This window comes from Uranotaenia lowii, chromosome 1 (assembly GCF_029784155.1).
Source record: "Uranotaenia lowii strain MFRU-FL chromosome 1, ASM2978415v1, whole genome shotgun sequence".
Taxonomy (NCBI): domain Eukaryota; kingdom Metazoa; phylum Arthropoda; class Insecta; order Diptera; family Culicidae; genus Uranotaenia; species Uranotaenia lowii.
This window is the reverse complement of record NC_073691.1, coordinates 7,546,664-7,570,122: the sequence shown is the minus strand read 5'-3', so window position 1 is coordinate 7,570,122 and position 23,459 is coordinate 7,546,664. Positions and strand designations below refer to the sequence as shown.

Below are 23,459 nucleotides of genomic sequence, written 5' to 3'. Positions count from 1 at the left end.
GTGTTGAAAATGTTCAAGGCAATTCAGATAACTTTCAAACATTTTAAGACAAGCAAATTTTGCAGTTATTCTTCTAATTTTAGAAAATAAAGTAAGTTTTGAGAAACTTTACAAACAATTTCCAAAAAAATACTAGAAATTGTTTAAGGAAATTAATTAAAAACCATGATAATGTTTTAAAAAAAATCTTTAGAAAACGTTGTGAAATTTATACAATTATTTTGAGACAAACAGCGTAGCTTTGAGAAAACTAATGCCAAGCCAGTTTAGAGACAATTTGAGAAGATTTTTTATTCAATTTGAAAACAACTGTTCTTTACCATTACAGAACAAATAACCGACAGGTTGGCAATTTTTTGTTTATTTAAAGACAAATCTAACATAAAGATAACGTTGTAACAATTTCAATACCAGCCATTTTTTTACAATTATGAGACTATTTTGAGATAATCTTGACCCAATTTTAAGATGACTTTCTGTAAATTTGGGTCGATTTTTAGATGAACCTAAGACTGTTTTGAGAAAATGAGAGCCAGTTTTGGAAATGTTCAAGACAATCAAGAAATTTTTTTAACATTTTTAGCGCAAGCAATTTTGTTGAACCTTTGAGACAATTTTGAAATAATGTGACTATTTTTGAATCAATTTTAAGCCAAATTCAGTAGAGTTTTAAGACAACTACGAGCCAGTGTTGTAAATATTCATGACAATTAAGACAATTTTCAAACAATTTTTAGACAAGACATTTTATTACAATTTTGAGACGATGTTGGGAAAAATTCGTACAACAATTTTGAGAAAATTCTTAACAAATTTTAGTGAATTTTTAGATAATTCTATGTAAATTTGAGTCAATTTTGAGATAGATCTGAGACAGTTTTTAAACAATTATTATGTTGAAAGGATTTTAAATTTAAGACAATTTAAAAAAAAAATTAATATTAGCAAATTTGTTTCAACATTGAGAAAATATAGACACAATTTTGAAAAAAATCTATAGAAATTTTTTAAACAATATTAAGATAAGTAATTTTGTTACAACTTTGAGGCGATGTTGGGACAACCTTGACAAAATTTTTAAATAATGTGAGTTATTCTGAATCAATTTTGAGACAAGTTCAAGACAGTTTTAAGACAATTACAAGCCAGTGTTGAAAATATTCACGACAATTAAGATAATTTTTAAAAAAATTGAAGATAAGACATTCTTGACACAAGAAATTTGAATTTGTGTAAATTTTGAGATGAATCTAAGACAATTTTGAGACAGTTCGTTGTTAATTTGAGTCAATTTTGAGATAAATCTAAGATAATTTTTAAACATTTATGAACCAGTGTTGAAAATATTAAAAAACTAAAACAACTTCAAAAAAAATTCAGATGAGCGAATTTGTTTCAACTTTGAGAAAATATAGGCACAATTTTGAAAAAATTTCTATAAAGAAACTTTTAAACAATTTTAAGACAATCAATTTTATTTCAACTTTTAGACGATATAAGGACAACCTTGACAGAATTTTAAAATAATGTGAATAATTTTGAATCAATGTTGATACAAATTCAGGCCAGTTTTAGGACGATTACGAGCCAGTGTTAAAAATATTTATGACAATTAAAACAATTTTAAAACAGTTGTAAGACAAGACATTTTATTACAATTTTGAGACGATGTTCTTGACACAATTTTAGGACAATTCTAAGTAATTTTGAGTGAATTTTGAGATGAAGCTAGGACATTTTTGAGACAATTCATTGTAAATTTGAGTCAATTTTGAGATAAATCCATGACATTTTTTAAACATTTATGAGCTAGTGCCATTTATGCTAGACAATTTTTGAAAAAAATTAAAATAAGCGAATTTGTTTCAACTTTGAGAAAATATAGACACAATTTAAAAAAAAATTCTATTAAGCAACTTCTAAACAATTTTAAGCTGACAGTTATAAGACAATAACGAGCCAGTGTTGAAAATATTCATGACAATTGAGACAATTGAAAGTTAAAGACAAGGCTCAATTTTTTTGGGTGAATTTAATTTAATTTGGACACAAATCTACGACAATTTTGAGACAGTTATGAGTAGTGTTCACGATAATAGAGACAATTTTTTAAACATTTTTAGGGAAAGTTTTGATTGTTAATTTGTTACAATTTTGTGACAATGATGAGACAATCTTGACACAATTTTGACACAATTTTGGCATAATTTTGAGTAAGTTTGAGTCAATATTGAGCCATCTCTTAGACAATCTTAAAAAAAATAATGAGCAAATGTAGAAAATATTCAAAAAAAAGAAACAATTTTGAAATACTTTTAAGGAAAGCGGATTTGTTACAATTTAGAGACTATTTTGAGTGAATTGACGTTTTGACGCAATTTTGAGTAAGTTTTAGTCAATTTTAAGACAATTCTGAGCCAGTGTTTAAAACATTCAAGACAATTGAGACAATTTTGAGACATTTTTAAGACAAGCAAATTTGTTGCAAATTTGATTATTATTATTAGACAATTAGGAGATAATTTTTGTTTGAATGTCGAGACAATTTAGAGAAATTTTATAGACCATTTTGATTTAATATTGAGGACAATTTTTGACGATTGTGACGATTTTAAATAATTTGAAAATGATTGTGAAACAATTTTGAGACAACGTTTGGGCAATTATGTAACATTTCTGAGATTATTTCCAGACAACTTCAGTGAACTTTAAATCAATTTTGACACAATTTTGGGAACATTTTATGATACATTTCTTATAATTATCATAGAATTTTGGGAAAATTTTAAAAAACTTGTGAAACAAATTTGATTAAGATTTTTTACAATTTTCTAACCGTTTAAAGCAATTTTTAGATAATTTCCAGGAAACTTGAAGACTATTAAAAAAGCCTAATCAATCAATTCTAGACCATTTTATAAAATTTCCCGCAAAAGATACTTTGAAATCTTTTTCCAAGCAAAACTAAATTTATTTTGAGACTATTATGACACACTGTTGAGATTGAGACAGTAAAACAGTTTTTCGATAGTGATTTTTTATGATGAGACAATATTTGTATATTTTATTCCAATTTTGAGTGAATTTTGTGACGATTTTGAGATCATTTACAGGTAAGAAGACAATTCTGATAAGAGTTTTAGTTTAAATGAATTCAATTTTACCTAAATTTTAAGACAATTTTGATATTTTTTTTTATTTTAACACACACAGAGGAGGCACCTCTTTGTTTCCCGTTCGTGATTTGCAAAATTCCCACTTTTGATTGATGATTTCTTAACTACGAAAAAACTCCTCGAAAAAACTTGTCGGCAAATAGTGCTGATTTCACTAACTCATATTTGCGTACCAACATTTTTTGCCAATTCAAACACTTTTAATTTGAAGTCGAACAACGAAACCAGAAAAAAACACCGCCTGCTCCGATGATCTCAATTATTCGAGATTTTATTTCATTTATCTTCTTTCCGACCCCCCGCTTCCCAAAACACAAACCTCTTATAAAAAAGAGACGAGGGGTGTCCAAAAAATTCATTCATACCTTGGATTGTGTGATTTATGTACGATTGACGTCATTGCCTTCGAAGTGTTTTTTTTTCTTTCTTCTGATTTCTTCGCCAGCGCTTTCCAGAAATTGACTTTTATCTAGCTGCTAGGTAGTTGATTCACCAATCAAGCGCACATTAATTTTGTCTGTTTTTGTTGAAAGCTTTCGGGAGAATCCTTGGAGTTCTACCTATTCGCGTCACCCGAAAATTTCGAAGTAAATGTAACGCCTACTACCGTGTGCAATTTATTCTACCATTTTCTAGCTTTGCTTAGACTTTATGACATTTGAAAGACGGCTCGAACTTGTATTTGCGTGTCGCATTGTTTGTCTGCTTAATTAAAGTGAAGTTCCGTTTGCGCGTTTGAACAATTCTGGTATTAGATTGCAATCACTTATCGATCGAATGCGCGAAGAATTTTACGACCCTTTTAGAGAATTTTCGAGAACCCTTCTCTGTAGAATGCAATTTCAAAGTTTTGTTCCGCAGCGCCAAAGTAAAACAAAAAGTTTCATCCTTCCCCTGTTCCCTCCTACGACACAATCTTGAAGAGCGTCAAAATCTCTGTAGAGATAAACTGAAGTAGCAGCCACAAAAAAAAACTTCACAGCTTCCGTGTTATTCTACAGCAGAACGTGGCGAACAATTTCAACTATTTTATGAGACCATGGATTGCTTTGTTTCGTCTCAATTTTTTTCCGATGGCATACCAATCTTCTGCTGCCAAAAAGAGTGAGCGGGGAATGTGAGGCTACTGGGCTTTGTTGATTTTCCGATTCGGAAATTCGATGCGGAACAACTTTACCTCGGCTAACTTGTGATTATAGGAATTGAGTTCGTGATGTTTAATTTAAAATTTTGATAACAGGAATCGTAGTGAGGTTTCAGATTTCCCAATATTTTTATATCTTGTAACACTTTATAATCCACAAGTTGTAATGCGTAAACTTAAATTAAAGAAATTTTCCTCTCAAACTACACATACCCCTTTCAGCATCTTTTAAAAATTATAATTCTCAATTTGGATTTCGAAGTTCAGATTTGTCCCAAATATAAGAGTATATGAAAACCAATTCTAAATTCAAAAATTTCAAAAATGTGTAAAATTATAATAATGATAAAAATGACAAAAATGACAAAAATGACAAAAATGACAAAAATGACAAAAATGACAAAAATGACAAAAATGACAAAAATGACAAAAATTATAAAAATGACAAAAATGACAAAAATGTCAAAAATGACAAAAATTACTAAGATTACTAAAATGACCATAATGACCAAAATGACCAAAATGACCAATATGACCAAAATGACCAAAATGACCAAAATGACCAAAATGACCAAACTGACCAAAATGACAAATATGACAAAAATTACAAAAATGACAAAAATGACAAAAATAACAAAAATGACAAAAATGACAAAAATGACAAACATGACAAAAATGACCAAAATGACAAAAATGACAAAAATGACAAAAATGACAAAAATGACCAAAATGACAAAATGACAAAATGACAAAGACGACAAAAATGACAAAAATGACAAAAATGACCAAAATGACCAAAATGACAAAAATGACAAAAATGACAAAAATGACAAAAATGACAAAAATGACAAAAATGACAAAAATGACAAAAATGACAAAAATGACAAAAATGACAAAAATGACAAAAATGACAAAAATGACAAAAATGACAAAAATGACAAAAATGACAAAAATGACAAAAATGACAAAAATGACAAAAATGACAAAAATGACAAAAATGACAAAAATGACAAAAATGACAAAAATGACAAAAATGACAAAAATGACAAAAATGACAAAAATGACAAAAATGACAAAAATGACAAAAATGACAACAATGACAACAATGACAAAAATGACAAAAATGACAAAAATGACAACAATGACAACAATGACAAAAATGACAAAAATGACAAAAATGACAAAAATGATAAAAATGACAAAAATGACCAAAATGACCAAAATGACAAAAAAAACCAAAATGACAAAAATAACCAAAATGACAAAATGACAAAAATGCCAAAAACGACAAAAATGACAATAATGACAATAATGACAAAAATGACGAAAATGACAAAAATGACAAAAATGACCAAAATGACCAAAATGACCAAAATGACCAAAATGACCAAAATGACCAAAATGACCAAAATGACTAAAATGACCAAAATGACAAAGACGACAAAAATGACAAAAATGACAAAAATGACAAAAATGACAAAAATGACAAAAATGACAAAAATGACAAAAATGACAAAAATGACAAAAATGACAAAAATGACAAAAATGACAAAAATGACAAAAATGACAAAAATGACAAAAATGACAAAAATGACAAAAATGACAAAAATGACAAAAATGACAAAAATGACAAAAATGACAAAAATGACAAAAATGACAAAAATGACAAAAATGACAAAAATGACAAATATGACAAATATGACAAAAATGACAAAAATGACCAAAATGACCAAAATGACCAAAATGACCAAAATGACCAAAATGACCAAAATGACCAAAATGACAAAGACGACAAAAATGACAAAAATGACAAAAATGACAAAAATGACAAAAATGACAAAAATGACAAAAATGACAAAAATGACAAAAATGACAAAAATGACAAATATGACAAATATGACAAAAATGACAAAAATGACCAAAATGACAAAAATGACAAAAATGACAAAAATGACAAAAATGACAAAAATGACAAAAATGACAAAAATGACCAAAATGACAAAAATGACAAAAATGACAAAAATGACAAAAATGACCAAAATGACAAAAATGACAAAAATGACAAAAATGACAAAAATGACAAAAATGACAAAAATGACAAAAATGACAAAAATGACAAAAATGACAAAAATGACAAAAATGACAAAAATGACAAAAATGACAAAAATGACAAAAATGACAAAAATGACAAAAATGACAAAAATGACAAAAATGACAAAAATGACAAAAATGACAAAAATGACAAAAATGACAAAAATGACAAAAATGACAAAAATGACAAAAATGACAAAAATGACAAAAATGACAAAAATGACAAAAATGACAAAAATGACAAAAATGACAAATATGACAAATATGACAAAAATGACAAAAATGACCAAAATGACCAAAATGACCAAAATGACCAAAATGACAAAGACGACAAAAATGACAAAAATGACAAAAATGACAAAAATGACAAAAATGACAAAAATGACAAAAATGACAAAAATGACAAAAATGACAAAAATGACAAAAATGACAAAAATGACAAAAATGACAAAAATGACAAAAATGACAAAAATGACAAAAATGACAAAAATGACAAAAATGACAAAAATGACAAAAATGACAAAAATGACAAAAATGACAAAAATGACAAAAATGACAAATATGACAAATATGACAAAAATGACAAAAATGACCAAAATGACCAAAATGACCAAAATGACCAAAATGACAAAGACGACAAAAATGACAAAAATGACAAAAATGACAAAAATGACAAAAATGACAAAAATGATAAAAATGACAAAAATGACAAAAATGACAAAAACGACAAAAATTACAAAAATTACAAAAGTGATAAAAATGACAAAAATGACAAAAATGACAAAAATGACAAAAATGACAAAAATGACCAAAATGACAAAAATGACAAAAATGACAAAAATGACAAAAATGACAAAAATGACAAAAATGACAAAAATGACCAAAATGACAAAAATGACAAAAATGACAAAAATGACAAAAATGACAAAAATGACATAAAAGACAAAAATGACAAAAATGACAAAATTTACAGAAATTTCAAAAGTTATAAAAATTACAAAAATGACAAAAATGACAAAAATGACAAAAATGACAAAAATGACAAAAATGACAAAAATAACAAATCAAGACGAAAATAACAAAAAAAGACAAACAAAAGACAAATTAAGACAAAAATAGACAAAAAATGACAAAAATTACAAAAGTGACGAAAATGACAAAAATAACAAAAAAAATGAAAACGAAAATGGCAAAAATGGAAGAAAAATTACAAACATTGAAATGGTTTAAATATAAACTCTAAGGTGCTTTTTTTGTAACCGTGTAATAGTTTTTCACTCTTAAGTAATATGAGTAATTATTGGAATCACAACATTTGCTTCCGACTTCCAGTACTCATTGTTGAGTTCAATTTCCTCAGAAGGTAGTGGTTTGAACTGACGCAGCCTGCTTAGCTGTCAAAATGTCAACCATTTGATAACGTCACCACTGCACAGTGGTGCAGAACATCAATCTAGCTGTACGAAATTAATAGCGCCCAGGGATGAAGAGATAGACATTTCATGTCTTCAGCAACATTGTTCAGTTTTACAAGGGGCATATTCTAGTATCAAAATTTTTGCCGAGGTGTCCACCGATAGCGAGATAAAAATTCTAACTTTTTTGTTTTTCAAATTAGGGCTTTGATGTCTTCGACAAAGTTGTTTATCTGATCAAAATACATAAGTTTGTTGAATATGTCTAAGTCCTGTCACATCATCCTCAGGAGTTACAGTCAAAGTAAAAAAAATCTCTTTAAAAAACAGTTTTTTGAACCTGACACGTTGTAGATTGGATGAAAAGGTTCGCTGTCTTTGAAACAAAGTTGTAACAAGCCACGATCTACAATTGTCTCATACATTATGATGGGTTTAGAAGTTGCTATAGCTCTATAGAAAGCATTTAGTGTATTTTATTGGCAATTTTGGAAGGCTCGTCCATCGAAAAGTGCACATTTTCGCAACATCCCCTTTTTTGAGATTATTTTTGATGATAAGCGGAACAATTTCCATCTGAAATTAGCGCGGAAATCGGTGGAACTAGTAGAAATTTGAATGATTGAAAATACACATTTTATGTAAAAATTACCTATTTTACTTATAGAAAAAAAAACGTTAAAACATTTTATTGATTAATAAAGTGTTGCAGTTTTCTTTTATATATTTTGTTTTATTAAAAGTCATTTAAATTCTATTTTTCAAATCATTTAAACCCCAAAAAAATAAATGGAATTTATCTGTTAAATTTGGTAGAGCACTAAATTAGTATTTGTATAATAGAATTTTGCCATAACAATATAACTGCTTCAACTGGTTCCAAGTACTGTATCCAAGTAACCAATCTACAAGCAATTCGCTTTTGTCTTTTCTCTGAGTCATAAGTTTCAATCGAATTTAAATGCCTTTTAATAAAACAAAATATATAAAAGAAAACTGCAACACTTTATTAATCAATAAAATGTTTTAACGTTTTTTTCTATAAGTAAAATAGGTAATTTTTACATAAAATGTGTATTTTCATTCATTCAAATTTCTACTAGTTCCACCGATTTCCGCGCTAATTTCAGATGAGAATGGTTCCGCTTATCATCAAAAATAATCACAAAAAAGGGGATGTTGCGAAAATGTGCACTTTTCGATGGACGAGCCTTCCAAAATTGCCAATGAAATACACTAAATGCTTTCTATAGAGCTATAGCAACTTGTAAACCCATCATAATGTATGAGACAATTGTAGATCGTGGCTTGTTACAACTTTGTTTCAAAGACAGCGAACCTTTTCATCCAATCTACAACGTGTCAGGTTCAAAAAACTGTTTTTTAAAGAGATTTTTTTTACTTTGACTGTAACTCCTGAGGATGATGTGACATGACTTTGACATATTCAACAAACTTATGTATTTTGATCAGATAAACAACTTTGTCGAAGACATCAAAGTCCTAATTTGAAAAACAAAAAAGTTAGAATTTTTATCTCGCTATCGATGGACACCTCGGCAAAAATTTTGATACTAGAATATGCCCCTTGTAAAACTGAACAATGTTGCTGAAGACATGAAATGTCTATCTCTTCATCCCTGGGCGCTATTAATTTCGTACAGCTAGATTGATGTTCTGCACCACTGTGCACTGATAGCAGCGCCCACGCATTTCCATTAAGGGGTGCTAACAATTAAAAAAGGTTACACAATTCCAGACCTAGGCACGAACCAAATAAAATCAACATTATTCCACTTCCACGGCAAGTAATTTCAATTAAACAGCTTGGAGTAGTTCCGTTGTTAAAGTCAATTCGAAAAATCACCATTTTCAAATTGAATTATGGGAACCTTTGTCTTTGTATTGTTGTTGATGATTTTTTTTTGTCTCTCGTGAGTACCCCTTTGCTTCCGGATGACGGTGACGTTTTTCGGAACATGTGTCATTATTAGAGTAGTGGTCCTACAAAAAGCCATCGCTGTGGTCGCCGGAATGCGACCAAAGCGATAATTTAATAATAGTAATCAACCGGTAAATTCGTCTAAGGTGGACAGCCAAATAAAAAAAAAAACAAAAACAATGAGACCATCATTCATTTGGCTAGGACTACGACGGGGAAAATGTCAAAGAACTCATTTTTCTTTTTGCGCGCTCAACGGGTGCCCAATCAAAACGGTTGTTTTCTTACGGGTTTTAGGGTAAAATCGTTTGGTTTTTACAGCTGCCTGACTGCTTCTTGCTTGGTGTGTTCTTGTGAAAAGTCTCATTAAATTCACACTTAACCGATCTTGGGGTTTGGATTTGAAGATTTAGAATTGATTCAAGTCATTATGATTGTATGAAACTCTTCCTCTGGGCTTGCTACACTTGAATTTTATTTTCAATTACGAAAAACTCATATTTCGATATCGTTCTCTGGGAAAATACATTTGACCAATTTCGTGCAAAAAAAATCCTATCCATGTCTAAAAACTTTTGGGAATGATTCCTATATTTAACCCGGGAATCGAGTTTGATAATTATAGATATCTTTGTATGGACTAATTGGCGTATGTGTTCTTTATTTCCAGAATCCTCGTCCGGAAATTCAAAAGCAATCTTGAGGCCTTCAAAATCAAAGCGAGCGTGCGATTGAAACCCGCCTACTGATCGAAGTCGGATTTCCCTATGCGTGAAACCCCGTTGAATCAAGGAACGTACAGAAACGTAAACAAACAACAAAGGTTAACTGTCGGACAGAAACATTCTGAGTGATCACTAGAATGATGAGGGAGGAGCCGCCGCCTGGCATCAACAGACAGTTTGGCGAAAAGCGGTGGCGACATCTCGACTGGCTTACTCGGTAAGTAGCGGTGTCTGTTGGCTACTCCGATTTTGTTTTTAAATTTTTAAACGCGTCCATGACGCACTACTATTGCCCAATGATTTATGGTGATGGTTAAACACCTTTTTTAGATTAAGAAAAGTAAATTGACTAATGAGTAAAGTACCTATGTTATGAACACCTCAGCTTGGGAACTTATACAAGTTGAGGATAGAATATACCTCAACAACGTAGAAGTCGTGATTGTGAAAAATCACACAACTAAAAAAGTCAATTTTTTTATCACCAAACTACTGACAAACAGCAGTTGGATTGAGTTAACCCAATTTTATCAGAATCGTTTCGAGAATTCTCTATACCAGCAGGGTGAAAAACTGATACTGCAACCATGTGTCTCTCGTCTATTCGTAAACTTTTAATCGGATCTGTCACCCGGATGAAAAATATCGAGAGAAAACCAATTTACTAGTAGGAACTTGTTGACAAAAAACTTCAATACGAAAACATGCAGAACTGAGATGATGGAATGTTTGTGGAATGTAGAAAAAAAATCCAATAATTACATTGGTTTCAATTTATACTACAGGTTTAATTTCAGTTTTTCTTAAAGCATTCCACAAACAAGGCAGTAAATTTCTCCCAACTTGATTTAATCTATCAATGCGACTGATGTGTCACTTTTTTCCATCGTCTTGACTTCATAGGTGTGAAAATAGAACTTCTATGACTCGGATCACTGCTTTGCGACCTTTTGTTTACACTACTAAAAGTAGGTCAAAATAGACGAAACCCCACCATCACTTGGAGTCCAGTTGAAAGTAAACAAACGCCGTCAGAGATGTGTCACACCGAATGAATGTTTACCCAACAATCGAAAAAAAGTCTTGGTCCGAAAATTCTTCCCGAACTGACAGGCAACGGCATCCGGGATTCCATTCAATCTTTTTCCCGCTTCTTCCGAAAACTTTTTGTACCATCGTCGTCGGCGCTGCTGCTGACGATTATGTTGATGATGATGATGGACTTCTTGAAATGGTACTTGTCCGAAAAAATGTTCTCATGAATTTAAAATTTTTGACATTTCTCGTGAACCCGGGGAGCAGAGGGTGACAACATTTTGGTTTGGTCGGTCGCGCGCGATGTCATCATAAAAAGGGACGGCGGCGGCGGGCCATTATCTTTAAGTACACTTTTGAGTTCACGGGTTTACTTTTTGTTCTAACTAAAGTTTTAGCCAAGACCCGAGGGGGAAGGTGGGCAAAAGGTGTGAATGCAAAAGAAACCGGAAATGTCACTCTTGGCAGCTTTTTATTTTTATTTTCGAAAAGCTTTTTTTACTCCGTGTTTTTAACTTGGTGCCCGAAAATCAAGTCGAATTTTATACCTACTGAAGAGCAGAGATGCCATTCTCTACCGAGAAAAACGGAGAACGGAGAAAAAAACACCCCCGTGCGATAGTTGCAAATCACCCGGGTGAGATTTTTCGATCCTCTCCACACATTATTCGCACCCCGGTTTCGAAAGCCACACACACCTTAGTTCAATAGCTCCGGCGCACAGTGGGGCAGACCTGACCAATCGATGGTCAAAACCTCATAACTTTTTTAAATGAAATCCTACTGGTTTGAAGTCTTCTGAAAAGTTGTTCATCTGATCGAAATCTTTAATTTGATGTAATTTTTTTTTCATCTGGGTGTTTTAAAATTTGATCTAGATAACTTTGTTCAGCAGATTTTCCTTATCAACTTGAAAGCTACTCAGTCGATCGGCGTGAAAATGATCATGTAAGGGTTTCTAGGACCGTTAGTAAGTTAAATGATGCTCTAAGATCCCTCCCCTCACAAGAATGGGGGTCCCCATAAAATGTTACCTGAATATCTACAAAACTCTTGAATAAATAATGCAAATGGACCCAAATTTGTCAAGAAAGAAATGCATGTTATTTTAACGCTAGTTTGAGACCAATCTCTTTTCTGGAAGAAGAAAATTTCATAGAAATGGTACCACATTTCTACATTTCAAAAAACTAACCAAGCAACCACAAAAGATATAACAACTGGTAGGAACCTGACAAGGAACAAACGAGCAAATTGAACCAAATTTAACCGAATTTGACCTCTAAGGATTTCGGGGTACGACAAATCGTTTATTATGTTGACTTAAAACTCATTCCATCTATGAAACGAATGCTTCTATACAAATTAAATATGAAAAATATGAACGGAATTTTGTTCTAAGTGTCATGTCAGTGTGATCAGTGAAAATAGAACAAAAAAGTTTAGATAATAAAGCCATAAACTCATATTGGTACCTTATATAAGTAGCAAATGGGTCAAGTAGGCTGTTACTCAATAAGACAGCAAAAAACATGGTTGCATTGTTTTCTTTAAATATCCAAAAATTCAGTGTGTAAAAATTTATATTTTATTTTTGAGTAAAATTTTAAAATTTCTACATATTACAGAAAAAAACTTTTGAATAAAAGTTAGTTAACAGATAGGTACTAAACATCTGACCGAAAAGGATTTGAGAAGGTTATAGAAAGTTCATATTCCAAAGAATCTTATTTGCTTGTCTGTAGATAAAAATAACTTTTAAAAACCGGAAAAGTATTATCAAACTAAGAGGAAAATAAATTTAGAAAAAAAATTAAATTTTAGAATTTCAAATTCGATTGAGTTCAAGTTTTTGTAGCAAAAACCATTATCAAAAGCAATTCCACAAGTACGGAAATTGTCCAAAAACATGTTTCACCAAAACATGAATAACTTTTGAATAGGCAAAAAGTGGCAACTACGTTTTGTTTTGTTGGATAGCTGAGACTTCCATTTAAATGTCCGAGTAGAAATGAGAGTGGGGTAACGTGGGGTAACATGTTTTCCAGATGTCCCAATATGATGAAAATTCGTAATTTTTTAACATTATACGCTTATGCTCGTAGAAAAAATTACGATTTTTTTTTAATTCTTCAAACTCAAATAAATTAATTTCATATTATTTTAAAAACATCCATGTAAATTTTTTTTTTATTTCTTCAAGAAATAAAATTTTAGTGAAGTATTGAAAATATTTTTTTGTTTTTGCGATAAAATCCAACAGCATCAAACCCCAACTTCACCTACGTAGATAATTGTATGAAACAACGAATTTTAAGTTTTGTTTCACAGATTTGTGATCGGTTTAATGTCCAGTTTCTGAAAAGCATAAATTTATGATGAATTTTTGAAATTTACAAAAAGAGGTTTTGGCCAAGCTTTCAAAGGTCCTGCCCCACTGTGCGGCGTGCGACGATTTGTCACTGTAGAGCACCCCGGTGAAAATACAGAACCGACTAGTTGAAGCCACCAAAAAGCAAAGATAAAAACAAACACGACGGTGTGCATAATAATAGCATCAACAACGATGAATGTTTCGGGCGAGTGGTTCAGCTTCGTATGTGTTGGTAAACGCAACAAGCCAAGCCAGCTGCCGTCGCTGTCGCTCTCCGTGGTGAAAACATTTTTTCACTGTAGTGTGCGTTAGCTCTGTCGTGTTGATTTACAGATTCTCTACAGAGGTTCGGCTAAAAATCTCTGCGGTGCGTTTCAGAGAATCTCTACCGAGAATCGAAAACTGAGCACTTGGGTGATTCTCGTAAGAGAAATTGCAAGCCTGCTGAAGAGTAGTGAATTTAGTGTTTGATTGATTAACTTTTCGATACATTTTTCCCCTTTGGTCCTAAGCCAAGTTTGTTTTTCTTTCACTGCAAAGGGAAATATTTTCGTTTTACTTTTTATTGGGTACTTGAACATGCGTTTCCCATTTCTTTTTCCTTTTTTTTTGTTTTTTTTTCGTTTTGAAAAAAAAAAGGTTACGAAACAAGTGCACTCGATCATCGTCAACTCACGAAAGACAAAAAAAAAAAAAAAACAAAGTAGGAAACAAGAAAGGGGGAAAAAGTACACTGGGAAAAGTCATAATAATGACAATCGCGTGTGACACCTTATTTAGAGACAAACCATCTCTCTCGGCTCGGCTCGGCTGTGCTGTCCATCAGAAAGGAAGCGAACGAAATTGGGCGGTTTTTCGCTCAGCGAGCAAGTGTATGCTTTAATAAGGTATTCAAATTTATGGCTTTTTGAAGCACTTTAAATTACGGTATCTGCCCCCTCCCTACTAATTACGGGGGCACCGAACTTTTGAAGATTTGAGATGTCTTTTTTTTTTGTTTTTTTTTTCTCTCGGTGTCAAGTGGAAGAAGAGAGAGATGTTATACCGCGGTCAAATTTAGCATTCCAAGTCAATTTTTGGACCGGGTGGAAGTGTCGTGTCGGCGTAAGGAAATTGCTTCGGGTGAGATAATTTCCCAACAATCAGCCTGAGATTTGTCTGTCTATTTTTTTTTGGTCGAATCTTCGGTCTTCAGGGAATTGGCTACTTTTTTGTTGCGCAATAGATTTTAAGAGGAGCCATTTAAACCTGAAAGAGGTTTTATACTGAACGTATTCCGTTTAACATTTTACCAACGGAAAAGATGAAAATGCAGGAAATTGTACCTCCATATTCAAAATAAGTCAAAGTTGTTCTAGGGTTAAATTTTTTTAAAGTTTGATCAAAATTTGTTGAGAGTGTATATGTATTATGCATAGTACTTGGAAAGAAATGTAATAGATAATTTAGCGTATTACTAAGATTCCACTTTTTCCTTTCCAAGTATTGTATTGATGAGGTATTGCAAGTCGATCTTTAAAACACGTCTGGTGCTCGCTAGAATAAACCAATGGCTGGTTTGTTTTTACACTTTATTGCTTCTCTGGGGCTGAGAAAAAATAGAAACATTATCAAAACCAATTTGGCAAGACCCTTTCGAATCTATGCTCTTTCATCCTCTCCGTCCATTCTGTTGGAGTCGGGACTTTTTCAAAAAATTCTTACAGCCTCTTTTTCAACGAAATCAGATTATTATCCAAATAAATAAATAAATAAATAAAAAAATACTTGGAAATTTCTAAGCTTTTAAAAACAAGCAAGGGTGTTTAACAAAAGTCGCGTTAAAAATAGGCAACGATGAGTTTCTCTATGTTTCTTCAGGCACAAATTCTGATAAAGAAGGTGGAAAAATGTTAAAAATAATTCAAAGCGCATAAGATGCTTAAGTTCTACATATGTTTGTCTGGACAATTATTCTTATCTGCCAAATACCACCAGTTAGACAAGTTTCAATCAAACTTGTAGACATTTCTAGCTTGAATTGTTAACCTAGGTTAAATCTATTACGGTTAGTTAAAAGTTGAAAGTTTATAAAAAATAGCAATAGTGAATCATTTTTAATAAAATTTTCAAATAACATTGAATGATCAAAATATTGGGAAATGGAAGGTTGAAGATAATTGAGAAAATTACGCTATCGCAAAAACCTTTAAAACTTGGAAGAATAAATTTGAAGTTCCTTGAGAGAACAAGTTATGTTAAGGTATCAGAGTAGAAGTAGGCTTAATAGCGTCACGATATCCAAACTAGGATTTTTCGATTTTCAGGAAAAGATCAATCTCCTAGATCCATTCAGATGGACGGTCGTATGATCGATCTACCTAAAAATTCGGAGCTCAATTTAAATTTTTGGTTAGGTTTGGTAAATTAAGTGATTAAATTTGAGCTTTTTTCAATAAAACCTGGATAATTTGCCCTCAGTGGACCTTTCCTAAATTTTGTTAAAAATATTCAGCAAGTCCGGTCAATCTGACAAACTTTTACTATTTTTAATCTAAATTCCAAATGGAATCTATATATCTCAGCTCAGCGAGAAAAAAGAATCCAAAAGATCTAATTAAAGATCTAATCGAAAATTAAACGATCTAATCGATTTTCTTAATGTTAAAAAATCGATCTAAAAATCAAAAATCTGAGTTGAAAAAAAATCGATCCTTCCAAAGATTGATCCAAGATAGACCAATCTTAGTCCAAACATACAGGAAAAATGGGCCTGAAAAAGACGTTTATAGGAACAGCTTTAAAATAGAGAAATTTGGATTCCAACCAAGTTAAGAAGACAGCTCTAAATTGTGGAAATAAGCGTTTTGAGAGGACCGTTAAATAATAAAAAAAAACGTTCTGGGGAGCTGAGACAACTTAAAATAGTTGAAGTTAGTAAGTTAGGAAGACAACTTCGGAAAAAGGTAGGGATAGTTGAAACCAAACTGGTTTAAAAGCTATCTTGAATTTGCTTGAAAGTGTTTTTTTTATTGATATCTTGAGAACTTGAAAATCGATAGTTTATCCTGAAGATAGTTTGTCGAAACTATAAAAAACAATAAATAATAGGAAGTTCCGGGTAGGCCTTGCTCGGCTGCGCACGCATTTTTATCTGTTTTCTCGTCGCGCCGCATTTTTTTTTTGGGTTTTTTTTCTCGATGAAATACTAATTGTCTGAGAAATTACACTAGTTTACAAAATTTTAAAAAAATCGTGAACTTGATTAACTGACCAACATTTTTAATGTAAAATCGGGCGCTGAATTCGAAAATGAAATTCAAAAAAATCTCAGTAGAACCGTTTTTGAGCTATGCTCCAAATATGAAATTTCGAAAAAATTAAAAAAGTTCTTGTACTTAGATTAAAATATCTCGGACGGCATAACAGTAATTTGAAATCCCTCTTTTGCATATTGAAGGTGATTAAGTTTTCTATCGATCATCTGAACACTGTTTTGGCGTTTGACCAACAGTATTGTTGATATTAGTGACTTTATGAGAAAAAAAATTATAAAAAACGCATTTTTTTAGAGAAAATTTTGTTGTAACGAAGGTTTTAGACTCGATGGTAGCATTTAAAAAATCTTATTTTCTTTTGCGCTTGAATGTCAATTTAAAACAAAGATTTCAAGTGGTTATTTATCAAAATCGGTTGAAAATTGAAGAAGTTATGGCTACTTTACCATAACTGAAAATTTTTGAGTTTTTAATAATTTAACGAACCGCAGTACACTTATCATAGTATAGGAAGAATGAAACATGATAAATCTCACTCGCTCCAAGTCAAAATTATTTATTAGCTTACCAGAAGGTCACATGCCAAGTTTCAGGAAGATCTGACCATAGGAAGGGGTTGCTTAAGTCTCAAACGTGAATTAAATTTTTAGGTATTTTGCCCGGAAGGAACGAAAAATACTGGTTTTTTATCAATAACTTTTTTCATCCCTAGCTGATTGTTTTTTATGGTTGATTTTCTTAAAGCCTAAATTGAGACAAATATTTTACCCGAAGACTGTAACTCGATTAGATTTGAAACAGAAAAGTTATTGCGGTTCAAAGGCCGCAAATTTTGTCCAACACGCAATGAGTACTTTTTACCCATTGCGTTTTATACGACAATTTTTGTCCAAAATACAATCTTTGAACCGCAATAACTTTTCTGTTTCAAATCCAATCGAGTTACAGTCTTCGGGTAAAATATTTGTCTCAACTTAGGCTTTAAGAAAATCAACCATAAAAAACAATCAGCTAGGGATGAAAAAAGTTATTGATAAAAAACCAGTATTTTTCGTTCCTTCCGGGCAAAATACCTAAAAATTTAATTCACGTTTGAGACTTAAGCAACCCCTTCCTATGGTCAGATCTTCCTGAAACTTGGCATGTGACCTTCTGGTAAGCTAATAAATAATTTTGACTTGGAGCGAGTGAGATTTATCATGTTTCATTCTTCCTATACTATGATAAGTGTACTGCGGTTCGTTAAATTATTAAAAACTCAAAAATTTTCAGTTATGGTAAAGTAGCCATAACTTCTTCAATTTTCAACCGATTTTGATAAATAACCACTTGAAATCTTTGTTTTAAATTGACATTCAAGCGCAAAAGAAAATAAGATTTTTTAAATGCTACCATCGAGTCTAAAACCTTCGTTACAACAAAATTTTCTCTAAAAAAATGCGTTTTTTATAATTTTTTTTCTCATAAAGTCACTAATATCAACAATACTGTTGGTCAAACGCCAAAACAGTGTTCAGATGATCGATAGAAAACTTAATCACCTTCAATATGCAAAAGAGGGATTTCAAATTACTGTTATGCCGTCCGAGATATTTTAATCTAAGTACAAGAACTTTTTTAATTTTTTCGAAATTTCATATTTGGAGCATAGCTCAAAAACGGTTCTACTGAGATTTTTTTGAATTTCATTTTCAAATTCAGCGCCCGATTTTACATTGGAAATGACCTTCAGTTTACTGAGTTCAAAAATGCTGTAAACTAGTGTTATTTAAGGTGCAATTTAAAAGCAATTGAAGAAAAGTTTAATTTTGTCGAAAAGAGCAATTGTGTAAAATTTAATTGAAACAACCCTAGTGATTTGTGGCTGGAAAAACGAATGTCATATGGCGGAGGGCGGCAGTCGGCACGGATTATGAGGATAGGAAAACCCGATGATAGCTTTCCGATTTCCCTTCATACCTTCCTTGGACACTTAAACTTTGCATTTTCGATTTGGCTGCTGTGCTTTTCTTTATGTTAAATGATCCCAGCTTAAAATTTCCGAAATTGACTTTTCCATGTTTCCTTCCAACTATCATCGCTACAGGGTTCGGTTACTTTGATCGATTAAAATACGAGAGCTGAAAGCCAAAAGATAAAGTTATGCTCCTAACATTCTTTTCCTAATGATTAATTAACGTGATGTTCAAAAAATATTTTCCTGATTATAATTCTTCTTATATTTTTGAGTTGCGGCTTTTTATATTTTCAGTGAATGTGTCGCCCCGTATTCATTGTCACATAAGTCGCACAGTTTCCTCCTCACTTTTAAAACTGGAGCAAAGATTTAAATTCAAATTTGTAGCCAGAACATCGACGCTCGATGAACGCTATAGGAGTGTTTTGGACGACACTTAAATGATATTCAACTGTTAATCATTATAGAAATATGTCTTAGCTTTCCTGTTCAATTTCAGTTCCTTGAAAAAAATACTAGTATTGGAAACGTTGGATGATGCACAAATTATAGTGTTTTAATCATTTACCGATAAGACAGAAAAGCTATAGCATAACTTGTTTATTGAAAGTTATTCATTTAAAATCATTACTTTCGAAGATAAGTCCTGAAAGTGTTCAGTTGTCTTGAAGCTAAATTAATGAGGAATCTTGAAGGTTTCATTTGAAAAAACAAAATTGTTTATGTTTCAAATCGGATTTATTTTCAAATCATGTAAACATTCAGGTTTGAGTTTAAATCTTTGTTTTTGAAGTATCTACTTCATAAATGGTCGGGATTCGACCAGACCGAGCTGAAAGCCATCAGCATTTTTTCGAGACACTTGAACTTCATGTGCAAATATTTTCAACTAGAAACAAAATCTTTGATGTCAATGAGCTAGAATCAATAGTTTATAATTCAAGGAATTCATTTTAATCATTTGTATTCGGTTTTGCGATCTAAGATATGAATAACTCGAGATTTAGTTTTAGTTGTTTTTAAATTTTCTAATGGCGCTCAGTTCGGTCTGGTCGAAGGCAGGCCAAATAATGTTAAACAACAAACCAATAAAATTTAATTTCCAGCTGAATTTTCCTGAACCTGAAGATTAAGTACAAGTTATTTTATCAACAATAAATTATTATGAATAATTTATTTCATTTTTAAAATTATGTTAAAAATTAATTTAAAATTTAGATTTTACACAGAACGCAATCTTGAAAATGAGTTCTGATTTTTTTTTATAATAGTGGTATTTCACCTGTGGCCAATTTTGAATTTCAATTCCGAATTCAAATCCTGCATTTTTAAACTGAATATAATTCTGAATTCGAAAAATTTGAAATCGATTTCTGAAACTAAATTCCAAATAAAATTTCTCAACAATTATTGTCTACAAATGGCATTTTATTACAATATCCTTAACTAGAAATCACTTATTTGAATTTTGAATTTTTGATTTTCTATATGAATTCTTTCTTCAATTATTTATTCGCAATTCAACTAGCAAATCTGAATGAAAATTCCGTATGATGAAACTCTGATATTTCAACTCCAGATCACCATTATGGATTTTTTTTAATTTCAATTCTGCATAAGAATTGAGAGTAAAAATAATGCGTAATTTTAAACATTTTCTTTTAATATTCCGGCATGATGAGTTTCGAACATGGAAAATGAATCTAGTTTTAGTTTTAAATTGGAAACCAAGATTCATATCATGATTTCGTTCCAATGATGAACTGAACTGGAAATCGAACATAATAAACTGGATACAGATTCCACAATCCGGTCACAGAAAATATAAAAAAATGCAACCTAAACATAGGAAAAGATTCAAACCTAAGCTCACAAGGTATTTTTCCGCACTTCTAGCGTAACAGTTCAATAGAGCCAAACTGCCAAATTGTAACAAATCGATTTAACGGTCATTTCGGATGTATGCAATTGTACTTTAACTAATAAATTCGGTTTCATCTTAAAATCACTTAAAACTTTAAAAAAATTGATAAAATTCAGTTGGGTGAAACTTCTTGTGGAAGCATTTCCGTTGAAACGTGAAGTTAAACCTATTCAAAATGGGGTTAGTTTTTCTATTCGTGTAGGGCCAAGAGGCGTACCTGAGTTGATTGCGTGTGAAAAAAACGGCTTAATAAATATTTTCGTGTAGTACCAAAGGGCGAAACTTCTAAACCCAAATAAAAACGACCGATCGATTGGGCGAAACTTGCAGACGTAACCGGAATCAAAAACAAAAAACGGCGAAACTCGAAAATATCTGAAATTTAGAGATAAAGGTTAAAATTCTTTGTCACCAACGAAAAATAAGTGAATATAATCCACATTTCTTGATTTTCTTAAACAAAAAGTGGTCGATTTTTTAAATAGGATTTGATAAGATTTTCCGAAATTTCAATCGCATTTTTCTCGTTTCGAGCTATCAGCTAGTTTCGCCCTTATGAAATGTTACACTAGACTTATCCGGACAGAGCAAATCCGGGCTATTTTATCTAAAAACCTTTCAAAGTTAACAATCCAAAATCTGGGCAATATCCAGGCAAATTTGAGAATTTTTCAATTAAAATCAAAAAGAAAAAACTCGAAAAGTTGTTTTTTTTTCTTTATCGAAACACATCAGCTAGTTTATTTGGATAAACTTTTCTAAAAACATTCGCGCAAAATCCGGGGAATCAGGCAACTTTTTAGAGTCCAATGTTATTGAAAATTCGATATTGGAGATAAGGACTGTACCCAAAATTCATGCATCAGCTTTTTTTTTCTGAATAACTTTTGATAGTGTTTTCCGAGTACAGTCTTTAAATGCCTATCAGCAAGTAAGAATTTTTTTGAAAAACTGTTGTTGGATTGTGAACCTGGGATAAGATTTCGAGGTTTTGGCTTTAGTTCTGTGACGAGATTGTTACTCTTGATTCACTTTAGTCGTTCATCAAAATTTTATTACGACCATGATAGGAAGGTAGAAGAATAGGCTTGATAGTTTTGATCACACTATTCAAAAGTGTCTCACGATCATATTTTTTACCCCAGCCTCCAAATCAAAATTGTTTTGCTTGGATGGAGAGGTGACCTCGGTCCTCAAGCACATAATTGATCTTTCATCCCTTTCTACATTTTTTAATCTATTCATTGACTACTAGGACGTGGCCGGCGCCTTTATTGGTCGTTCCATTGGCGATGTGGAACTAGTTCTAATGAGCCACGCTTGCGATCGTGGAGCTTGAAATGTATTTATTTCCATCACGATATTTTCTCTTGCAGAATGTTTTATTGGAAGAAAAGAGATGACTCTAAGTGTTAGCACAACCAATTGTATTTCAAAGTAACGATATAAAAAATTAATAAATATTGTGACAATTAACCAAAAAACGCTAACATTTTGGTGATGATACTTTTTTGTATGTTAAAAACTCTGTTTTCACCAATGCTTAATTTTTGGTATAATTGCAAAACTTGGTTGTTATTTTTGTCAAGCTAGAAATTGAAAATCATGATAAATTTTTCCCGAAATTTCGAAAATTTTCAATGCTGAACTAAACGTCTTAATTGGTTTAATGCAAATTTCCTATAACACAAATTTTCAACCGATTGTAGCTTTTATTAATAAATTTTTTTTAAAGAGAAAACTTACCAGCTTGCACCAGCGTCGGGGGCAGCAGGGCTGCCAGTGTGACCATCATCAGCAAGTTGACCGCCATCGTCGGCGTCGTTGTTGGCTCGAGCCCTCGAAGGCTCGAACTCCTGTCGATCATGGCCGGACCGATTCGACTGGTTCCTTATAGCCTGCAAATTAAGGAAAAGAAAGGAGAAAAATCGAAATTAGAACTACAGATGTACACAAGTTGAGAAGTGAAAAGAAAAAAAAAATCTGTAACTGGGTCAGCAAATATGGTTCAACTACACACACGTTTAATTGCTGCAACCACTTCGAACAAAAAAAAAAACTTGAGAAAAAAGGTGAACCCGAAGAAAAGAGGAGCATCCGACGAAAGAAAATATATAAATGCGTTTGGTTGAAAGTCGAAGAAACGCCACACCACAGTGTGATTAGAAGAATCTCCAATCGAAGAGACTTTCGATCTGAGTGACTTGAATCAATGGGCCAGCGACGAACCCTTCTTCCCTCTGTGTGCCGTTCTCAAATTGGCAATTAATCGTGCCACGTTGAGTTGGCTGGAGTCTTGGCTAACAAATGTCAAATAATGATGGCTGAGGGGTCTGATTTTCTCGAATCTTCCCATTATTGATCGAGGATTGAGGAGCATCGAGCATCGAGATGGGTGAAATAGTGGATGTGGAAGAGA

At 31.9% G+C, this 23,459-nt stretch overlaps 1 protein-coding gene and 1 long non-coding RNA gene across 8 annotated transcripts in view; one reads left to right on the top strand and one right to left on the bottom strand.

The window, feature by feature from the left end:
- The window catches only part of LOC129740327 (microtubule-associated protein futsch), a 184,100-nt gene that overhangs the window by 22,130 nt on the left and 138,511 nt on the right, over window positions 1-23,459 (bottom strand). For all 7 annotated transcript variants that reach the window (XM_055731974.1, XM_055731975.1, XM_055731976.1 and 4 more), the window contains exon 3: window positions 22,787-22,938. In XM_055731974.1, the coding sequence (XP_055587949.1) occupies window positions 22,787-22,907 (121 nt within the window). In that variant the 5' untranslated portion in view covers window positions 22,908-22,938. The remainder of the gene's footprint in view (window positions 1-22,786; window positions 22,939-23,459) is intronic.
- LOC129740328 (uncharacterized) overlaps window positions 1-23,459 on the top strand; it is a 45,890-nt gene that overhangs the window by 7,105 nt on the left and 15,326 nt on the right. Inside the window, exon 2 of the long non-coding RNA XR_008736204.1 lies at window positions 10,439-10,710. This is a non-coding gene — a long non-coding RNA (uncharacterized LOC129740328). The remainder of the gene's footprint in view (window positions 1-10,438; window positions 10,711-23,459) is intronic.